This window comes from Mus caroli, chromosome 1, assembly GCF_900094665.2.
Source record: "Mus caroli chromosome 1, CAROLI_EIJ_v1.1, whole genome shotgun sequence".
NCBI classification, from domain to species: Eukaryota; Metazoa; Chordata; class Mammalia; order Rodentia; family Muridae; genus Mus; species Mus caroli.
The window spans coordinates 119565162-119575500 of record NC_034570.1 but is presented as its reverse complement, the minus strand read 5'-3'; the positions used below and the strand labels follow the sequence as shown (position 1 = coordinate 119575500).

General features: G+C 39.8%; 1 protein-coding gene across 2 annotated transcripts in view; it reads right to left on the bottom strand.

Annotated features, from left to right (window-relative positions):
• Rab3gap1 (RAB3 GTPase activating protein catalytic subunit 1) overlaps positions 1 to 7749 on the bottom strand; it is a 63906-nt gene extending 56157 nt beyond the window's left edge. For both annotated transcript variants that reach the window (XM_029475870.1, XM_021162889.2), the window contains exons 1-3: positions 7701 to 7749; positions 7550 to 7605; positions 2142 to 2217 (exon numbers count right to left, since the gene is read on the bottom strand). In XM_029475870.1, coding sequence (XP_029331730.1) covers positions 2142 to 2217; positions 7550 to 7605; positions 7701 to 7718 — 150 coding nt within the window. In that variant the 5' untranslated portion in view covers positions 7719 to 7749. The remainder of the gene's footprint in view (positions 1 to 2141; positions 2218 to 7549; positions 7606 to 7700) is intronic.
• Positions 7750 to 10339: the final 2590 nt, after the last annotated feature.

The following is a 10339-nucleotide window of genomic DNA, read 5'->3' as shown; positions in this document are numbered from 1 at the left end:
TACTTTCTCTAGCTCCTCCATTGGGGGCCCTGTGATCCATCCAATAGCTGACTGTGAGCATCCACTTCTGTGTTTGCTAGGCCCCGGCATAGTTTCACAAGAGACAGCTGTATCTGGGTCCTTTCAACAAAATCTTGCTAGTGTATGCAATGGTGTCAGCATTTGGAGGCTGATTATGGGATGGATCCCCGGATATGCAGTCTCTAGATGGTCCATCTTTTCGTCTCAGCTCCAAACTGTGTCTCTGTAACTCCTTCCATGGGTGTTTTGAGTTTGTTTTGTTTTTTGTTTTCTTTTTGTTTTCGTTTGGTTTTTTGAGACAGGGTTTCTCTGTATAGCCCTGGCTGTCCTGAATTTAACCACTGACTAAACCATCTCTCCAGTCCTCCAAAGGATATCTTAAAGGACCTGTGGAGCAGTTAAATGTAACCACAAACTGGAGAGGAGTTCACCTATGAGATGAAATGCATCTGATAAGATTTGCAAGTTCCTATCTTTTTGTCTGGCCCAGTGATTCTTGACTTTTTGGACCCAGGACTTGGTTATACTCTAAGAAATCACTGATTCCATAATTTACCTTAAAAGGAAGCATCAACTGTATACTCATTTAAATCCTAATCTAGTATCTTAACTGCTTTTCCTCATTACTTCTCTGTCACCTCAACCTTGATGGCAGCAGAATCTTACTCATTACTCTACCACTACCATCTAACTCACACCAAGTACTTAGTAACAGATATAAAACAAAGGATTCAAGAGTGTAACATCAGATCTCAGGAGAACCTGGGATAGCTCTTGTATTTAAAACTGCAGTTTTGGGCTTTCAGATACAGCCAGCACATTGTGCCTTCAATCCATCTTGTTGGAATCCATATAAACGTTGCTATGTAGGTGTTTCAAGTGCAACAGAAATATCTGGGTTTGAGAACTTCACATTTTTTTCTTTATTCAAAAGTTTAAATGAAAATATTTTAATATATGACACCAACTTACCCTGTATGTTTCAACATACTTTAAATACTGCAATTCCTATATGTAGTACTCATAATGGGAAAAAGATCTTACTATCTAAATTCTGTTATCACTTCCCTGAAGCTGAAACCTCTTAACAAATATTGAGATTGAAAGGTCTTTTCAGTATAATAATAAAAACAATGGTCAATTTTACTTTAAAAGAATTTAGGAGCCAGGTGGTGGTAGTGATGCATGCCTTAAATCCAAGCCCTTAGGAGACAGAGGCAGGTGGAGCTCTGTAAGTTCAAAGCCAGCCTGGTATCAACTGATACCACGGACTGGTGACCTACTTTGACTCCCCAGAAAGAGTCAAGGAAGGATAGAACCAATGCATACCTACAAGCGTGTGTGTGTGTGTGTGTGTGTGTGTGTGTGTGTGTACTTTTTAATTAACTAACCATATCTACATAAGCTTCAGATCAAAGTATAGCCCTTCAGTAAACTGAGAAGTATAGTCTCAAAGTATTCTCTTTAGGAAACGTCTAAATTGTAGCTTACGAGCACATTATCAATACAAACTTAGTAAAGTAACTGTAGCTGACAATTACGTAATAAGTTATTAGACCAAGGAGTTTCCGTACTAAATGAACTATTGGTAAGTCCAGTTTCTCTCTGTTCAATTAAAAAATTACGTTTTCCTGGCTAAAGGAAAACTTAGATTTTGAGAAAAGTAAACTCTGAAGAAATTGATGAACTCATACAAAGAAAGTTGTCATATATAGAACTTTATAATTTAAAAAAGTTTCACAGCAAGTCCTGGTAGCACTGGGGAGGTAGAAACAAGTGGATATCTGTGAGTTCAAGGACAGCCTAGTCACCACAGTGATCTATAGGACAGCCAAAGCTACACAGTGGGAACCTGTCTCAAAATCCAAATCAATCAATAAATAAGTTTTGCAAATATCATACATATATCATTTGCTACAAATTCAAACCCAAGTTCTTCCAGATACTATTTGATGTTCATAAGACTTTATACAACTTAAAATTTCAACGTTTTAATGCAAATTTGATGCATTATTTATTTTTAATTATTTTTTATTTAATGCATTATTTGTAGCAAGGGGCATAAAAACAAAGATTTCAAAGTAAATAGCAATCTAGAGATACAAGCGAACAGATCTGACCTTTTCCAGTGGCTTTCCCAGAGAGTGTCCAATCAGTTTCCAGTCATTCAATACTTCTTCAACTTTGGAAATAAACCTAAGAAGGAGGGAAAACTTTCTAAATATATAACCAAACATTTTTCCTAGTACTATTCAATTTCTTTAAAAAAACATTTCCTTACACCCTAACATTTCGATTAGAAAATGTTCAAGAAGTTTAATATGTGAGCCTAACTTAGGGATATAGAATAAAAGTAGAAACAATGTTGTCTAGTTCAAGAATTTTTAAATCTTGATTCATTTAAATCTATTCACCCAATAAAAGCACTCTTTCCACAAAACATAAACTAAGAACAATTCCTCCTTTAATATGATACAATAAATTTAGAAGAGAAGCAAAACTGAGAGATTAACTTAATCCTAATTAAGGATAGTTATACAATTGATCACTTTCTCTGCCCAGCACCAACAGAGTGGCTCACACCCACCTGTAGCTCTAGTTCTAGAGATCCAGGGCCTTCTGGCCTGATGGTACGAGACGCATGTGATGCACACACAGGCATTCAAGCAAAAGCACTTTACACAGATGATAAAAAGAATCTTTAAAAGTTGACTAGCAACTCGCTGAACATCAGCAAATGAAAACTGTCAATCTGCTTATATTAGAAAAATGTGATCCAATCTAGCAGCTGCAATTGCTACCTAAACCATCTAGAAAGTGCTTCCAGAGTAATTAAAATCAACTGTAATCAAAGGCATCAGATTTTTTTCTTCACTGGCATTATGAGTTATGCATTTCTTTTAAAACAGTAATGACATCAAATAATAAATCAGCTTATAATTTAACTGAACCTTCTCATTAACTCCTTAAAATGTCCACTCAGTAGACCGTCCAATGTATACCCACGGAAAATGGTTCTGAAGAACAGTTGAGGAAATAAGAAAAAGTTCCGTGTGTTAAGTGAAAAAAGAAAGCTGCAGAAACAAGCATTGATATAGTTTGATCTAAAAAAGTTACACACACACAATTAAAAGAAAATATGTCAAAATTTAATAGCTATCTTTGTAGAAGGTTTAAATGTATTTTTAACAAGGTATTATTGCTATAATAAAAATAATCTTAAAAATAATTTTCAGAGTAAAAAACAAAAACAAAAACATTTACTTATGTTTGTATGTGAGTGCTCTATTAGACTGTATACCTGCATGATAGAAGGTATCAGATCCTGTTACAGATGGTTGTGAACACTATGTGGGTGCTAGGAATTGAACTCGGGACCTGTGGGAAAGCAGCTAGTGTTCTTACAAACTGAGCCATCTCTCCAGCCCCAAAGAAACATTTTAAAATACTTATGAATTTTAGCACTGACTAGGAGACAATTGTATGCTACAAATATTGAGATTTGGCTAGAAAACTGTAGTAACTTTTTCTTTAACAGTTCTCCATAGCTTAGCTGATGAGTCACTTACTATGCTAAGTTCTTTTGTACATGCTTTTGGAAAAACAGGGTTCTTTCCATTTCACCTTTGTAGCTTTCATGTTAACTTGTAATTACAGACTAGTTACATTATCTGACTCATGTCTATTTCTTCTGCTAGACTATACTTTCAATAAGAGCAGGACCCTTAGCTAGGGGATGGGGAGGGTATATACCTTTAATCCCAGCACTCAGAAGGCAGAGGCAGGTGGAGCTGAGTTTGAGCTCAGCCTGATCTACAAGACAGCCAGGGCTACACAAAGAAACTCTGTCTCAAAAAAAAAAAAAAAAATCAGAGAGAGAGAGAGTCTGCCTTATTTTTTCTTTTTACTATAGGACTAGGGATTGAACACAGGTCAATGAGCCTCATCTGTTTTTACTAGCTACTAAATCCCTAATGTTTTACACTGTGTCCTACACATGGTCATCAAAATTAAGTCTCTACTTAGGAGTCTCAATAGATTATCTGTATGGTATATAGCATACTTGTTAGGTTTCAATAGATTATCTGTATGGTATATAGCATACTTGTTAGGTTTCAATAGATTATCTGTATGGTATATAACATACTTGTTAGGTTTCAATAGATTATCTGTATGGTATATAGCATACTTGTTAGGTCTCAATAGATTATCTGTATGGTATATAGCATACTTGTTAGGTTTCAATAGATTATCTGTATGGTATATAGCATACTTGTTAGGTTTCAAGAAAGTCCTTTTGCCAGTCTGACATTTAGACAAAAGCCAACATTTCCTAGGGACTTAAAATTGTTCCTACTTGCTACAAGGAACATATTGCTTATGTTCTCCTTATCTCTGGCAACAGGAACATATTGCTCTTCCATTAACCTGTGCTGGTAGTGTCTATTAACATATCAAAGTCTCTGCTAACCTCTTGTCTCTACCACAAGTACCAGTTATAGAGCCTTCCTGGCTGGCATTCCCTGCCCCCTACCCTAACCCTCTCCAGCCCCACCCTGAGCTTTGCGTCCATTCCCCTAGCCTCCTTTTCCTACACAGCCCAGTCAGCTGGCTATGTGCTCTCTCTGCTCTTTCCCTCTGTTCCTACCTCTCATGGCCAGTTCAGTCTGCTGGTCCAGTTTAGACTGACCTCTTCCAGATGACGCTCCCTGCTCGCTCCCTCATATTTACAATAAACCTTCTCAACCATGCCTAGGATCATTCATGTTCCTATTGTCATTCAATTCTGAGAAGAACTTTTCATCCAAATAATAAAAAAAAAATAATAAGGCTTAAGAAACTTTAAAGTCGCATTTATTTCTTGCATTTGATACTCTGATGAAACCCATCACTTTATGATGATAATTCTAGAGAGGCCTACCCATTCCTAGTTATTGTCATCAACCTTAATCAGGTTGATTTGATGCCCAGCACAAAGTACATACATAGGCTCATCACAATTGGATACAAGCACACAACGGTGTGCTTGGTGCTTGCTAAGGCTTTGGCAGCTTAGCGTATGCTATATGTTAGGCCATCATGGCCTAAGGTAGTCTTCAGCATCTCTTGTGAAGCAGTGCTGGCATCCACTACACTTTTAGCATCAATGCTTCCTCAGCCATGGCAGTGAATTATGGGTGAAGCCAAATCTTAAATGTACCTGAGCCCACAGCAGGGAAAGGGCTTATTTTTATTTTTTTTTAAGATTTACTTATTATATATGTAAATACACTGCAGCTGTCTTCAGACGCACCAGAAGAGGGAGTCAGATCTCCTTACGGATGGTTGTGAGCCACCATGTGGTTGTTGGGACTTGAACTCAGGACCTTCAGAAGAGCAGTTGGGTGCTCTTAACCGCTGAGCCATCTCACCAGTCTGGGAAAGGGTTTATTTATCTATTGATTTATTTAATGTGCACTGGTGTTTCCCTTGCATGTATGTCTATATGAGGGTGTTAAATAACCTAAAACTGGAGTTTTAGGCAGTTGTGAGCTGCCATGTGGGTGCTGAGAATTGAATCTGGGTCTTCTGGAAGAGTGTACAGAACTCTTAACCTCTAAGCATCACTCCAGCTCCCCTCAGGAAATTTTAAGCTATTTAACCAGGGGAAATGGCCATTTTTCCATTCCAAACACCAATCATTAATGTCTCCTTACCACTCACCCTCCAAAACCATCATTTTCTAACTACCTTCAAAATATCAACTTTACAGTCAATGTGCCCAAAAGAGCACTCTTGTCTGATACATATCTTTTCTTTTAGGCATGAACCTGAAGTTTCATAATTGAGCCTTTCCCCTCAGACTTACATTAAGCTCATCTACCTAAATCTAGTTCACTCTATCCAACTAATTACAGTTCCACTTTATGAACCAATGTAAACTGCTTACTTCATTTTACCACAATGTAACAACTTAAACCAAACAATCCTTGCACCATAGGATCAAAAGCTCTTGCCACTTTAAGCAGCAGTGCTTTCTAAATATGATCTTCTGACCTGCTGGCATCTGTATTACCTGGGACCATGTTAGAAAAAGCAAATTTGGGGATTGGACCTAAAACCTAATGGGAAACACTGAGAACCGAGACCAGCAGGTTCTGATGCACAGTCAAGTTGGAGAGTTTTTAGTCAAGTGCGCCAACTCTCGACGCCTCTGCCTTTTGAAACTGATCTTACTGTATCATTTTTTAGTTCCCAGTGATAATTCCTCACATCTCACTGTATCATTTTTATTTATTTCCCAGTGATAATTCCTCACATCTCACTGTATCATTTTTATTTAGTTCCCAGTGATAATTCCTCACTTACTTGTCTCGCAATGTCAGTCCCTTCTCATGTTTAACCAAACCCTGAACCATTTTCCCTTTCCTTTCTTGAGGCAGTATCTGTTAGATTGCTCAGGCTGGTCTTAATTCCTTAGCTCATGTGATCCGACTCAGCCTTGGTGCCACCTCACCCAGTTTCCATTTCCCTTCCCAATTTCAAAGCAGGCATTTCCTCTCTTTTCCCTACTTAACTATTAAAAATATCTCCAATAGTTTTGTAGTCCACGTTTTCCCTACTTAACTATTAGTAGCAACCAGCTTACATTTTAACTATTTGTTGGAGTTTTTTAAAGGTACACAGATTTCCCTGATCTTAGGATAGTTCAGGGCACACAGTACTTCCTCATAAAGTCTTGCTAGTTAGTGTGTTAAGTCTTACTGACTCGATGAAGTGTGGGGGTTGGGAACACAAGTCAAACTACTACTATTTCAAAGATCTTTTATATCTTCCTATGCCACCACTGATATGAGAGCCACACATTTGTAAAGCCTACAAGCGCTGCAACGATAACCTCAATAGCTAGCTATCAAGCCAACAAACTAGTTTTCAACAAACTCAGGTGATAAAACATGTTCGCCTGAATGCAGTTGTTCATCTGAATTTGACAAGCTCGGGAAGTCTGGGCACAGGACCAAATTTAAAATGTAACGCTGTGAATCAAAACATTCCAAAGACGTATGTAAGCATACTATTTGTAAGTATGAAGAGAAGGAGTGGAAAGAGGGGAAGGGCGGAAAAGAATAGTGAAATAATAGAATTTTAATCTTTTAATTTCTCGAAGACAGGATAACGATGGTAAGAGGATGACAGATGAACAGTCATCGGAACGCTAAAAGTCTCTTCCAATAAACACAGGAAGAAAACACAGCAGCTGCTTAGCTGACGGCTTTGATGACAACCAAGGCAAACTGACATGAAAGCAGAAGACCCGGGGACGACCTCGGAAATGGTTTTCTGTGCCAGGGAAGTGATCTGGAAGTCAACACAACTTGTTTTAAAGGCGGAGTCTGAAGGTTGGTCTGACCTGTCTGTATGATTGATGCGGAAAAAGCCAAAGCTGCCGTGGCGCGGAAGAAGAGACGAAGCGTGGGCGTCTCCCTCCGAACCAGCGTCACCTGTGTGATACCGCCCGGGGCCAGACAGGACCAAACACACTACTCACCTCTCCCACTCCGAGGCTGTGGTGAAGTCTGTGATCTCAAACACTTCGGACTCGGGCTGCGGGGATAGAGAAGAGCACAGACAGTAAGCCGCGGGCCACTGACGTCGGCGGCAGAACTCTGTGACAGAGGCACCCAGGGCGCAGAACTCACCTCACTGTCCGCCGCCATCTTGCGGAGCGGAGCGTCAGGCCCCGCGCGAAGGCTGTCGGGAAGAAGGGAGCTAGGAGGAGGGCACTGAGTGGCCGTGGGCGGGGCCCCGAAGCGGGCCCGCCTACAAAGGGCCTGCTGGAAGGTGGGAAGACGTTTTTTCCTCCAGACAGAAAGATCTTAGTGTGGCATACGCTCTTCTTCAAGGTGATTTAGTAATATATTTTTTTAAATTCTGTAGGGGCTAGAGAGATAGCTGTGCAGTTAAGACTACCCGCTACACTTTCACAGGACCTAAGTTCGATTTCCAGCACCCACATGGCAGTTCACAACCATTTGTGACTTCAGTCCAAAGGGATCCTGTGCCCTCTTCTGGCCTCGACTGACACCAGCCATGCAAGTGCTGCACAGACAGATTTACATGACAAAACACTCATGCACATGAAATAAAATTAACAAATATTGTTTAAAGAATTAAAAGTAAAAATAATAAGAGTATTTTGTAGACTCAAGAAGAGCTGATGAGCCGGGCGTGGTGGCACACAACTTTAATCCCAGCACTCGGGAGGCAGAGGCAGCCGAATTTCTGAGTTCGAGGCCAGCCTGGTCTACAAAGTGAGTTCCAGGACAGCCAGGGCTACACAGAGAAACCCTGTCTCAGAAAACAAAAACAGAAACAAAAACAAACCCCAAACTGATGAACATTTTGAAATTGTTACATGACATTCATATCCATAGATGTATTGGGCTACATTCATAGATATTTTGGGGCATATGTAGTCCTATATGGCAAAGACCCTAAATATGCATGGTCACAATTGTATTTAAAAACCTCTTTGAGTTTTCATTCAAATGGGTTTTTTTTTAGATTTATTTATTCATTTTATGTATATGATTACACTAGAATGTGTATGAGTATATTTATTTTATGTATATGAGTATACCAGAAAAGGGCATCAGATCCCATTACAGACGGTTGTGAGCCACCTTGTGATTGCTGGCATTTGAACTCAGAACCTTTGGAAGAGCACTCTTAACCACTGAGCCATCTCTCAAGCCCTTGGTTTTGTTCTTGAGATAGGGTTCATAAGCCAGCCTCCAACTCCTTGTGGTGAGAAGAGTGAACTGGAATTCTGGTCCCCTTGCCTCCTTTTGAGTATCCTGACTGCAGTCATGTAGCACCGTCTTGGATTGTATGGTGTGATGGTAAAGACAGAAGCGAGGACCATGCATGCTAGGCAAAAGCTCTACCAACAGAACTACATCCTCAGCTCTTGTTCAAACTTTACAACTCGTAAACACTGACCAAGATCCTTAAACCCACTTTCTCCTTTCCTAACCCCAGGAAAAGAAAATCTATACAACTAAACTTATTGTTTTAAAAATCAGCCAGGCATGGAAGTGAATGCCTTTAATCCCAGCACTCAGGAGACAGAGGCAGGCAGATCTCTGTTAATTCAAGGCCAGCCTGGCCTACAAAGTGAGACCAGGACAGCCAGGGCTCTGTTACACAGAGAAACTCTTGCCTTGAAAAACAAAACAAAAAATAAACAAAACCAAACAACATCATACAAGTTACATATACTCTGAGAAGAACATACTAATTTGATGAGTGCTTCACTTTTTAAACCACTGAAGGACAGGAGTGCTAACTAGCATTGGAATTCTGTTGGGGACTGAAGAGATGGCTCAGCAGTTAAGAGTACTGACTGTTCTTACAGAGGACCTCAACTCTGTTCCCAGCATCCACGTGGCTACATACAACCCTCCACACTTCTAGTTCTAGGGGGCTCAGCACCCTCTTCTGACTTCTGTAGTAAACAGAAATGCACACAGTGCACAAATACACATGCAGACAAAATAATCATATACATACAATTTAAATTAAATAATTTTTTGAGACAGGATCTCTTTATTATGTAGCTCCGGCTTTTGTGGGACTCACTGCGTAGACAAGGCTGGCCTCAAACTCACAGAAACCCACCTGCTTCTGCCTCTAGACTGCTGGGATTAAAAGCATGTGCCACTATGTTTGGAACTTAAGCAGGTCAAGAATCCGCAGGAGCTGATGCAGAAGCCATGGAGGGATGTTACTTACTGGCTTGCTTGAGTTCCAGTCCTGACTTCCTTTGGTGATGAACAGCAAAGTGGAAGTGTAAGTTTTAAAAGAGATTGGATATTTTAAAAGGATTGAAATTTTAACATGCAAGAATTTTCAAAGACCGTGGTACTTTTAAAGTTATTTAGATCTTGGGAATGAATAAGAAAATAAGGATTGGGGACTGGTGAGATGGCTCAGCGGGTAAGAGCACTGACTGTTCTTCCAAAGGTCCTGAGTTCAAATCCTAACAACCACATGGTGGCTCACAACCATCCATAATGAGATCTGAAGCCCTCTTCTGGTGTGTCTAAAGACAGCTACAGTGTACTTACATATAACTAATAAATAAATCTTTGGGACGGAGCGAGCAGGGCCGGAATGCGCAGAGGTCCTGAGTTCAATTCCCAGCAACCACATGATGGCTCACAACCATCTGTACAGCTACAGTGTACTCATATAAAAGAAAAAAAGAAAGTAAGGGTTGAGGCTTAATAGTGATGTGTTTGTGTGTCAAGTTGACAAGGGGTCAATTGTACTGGCT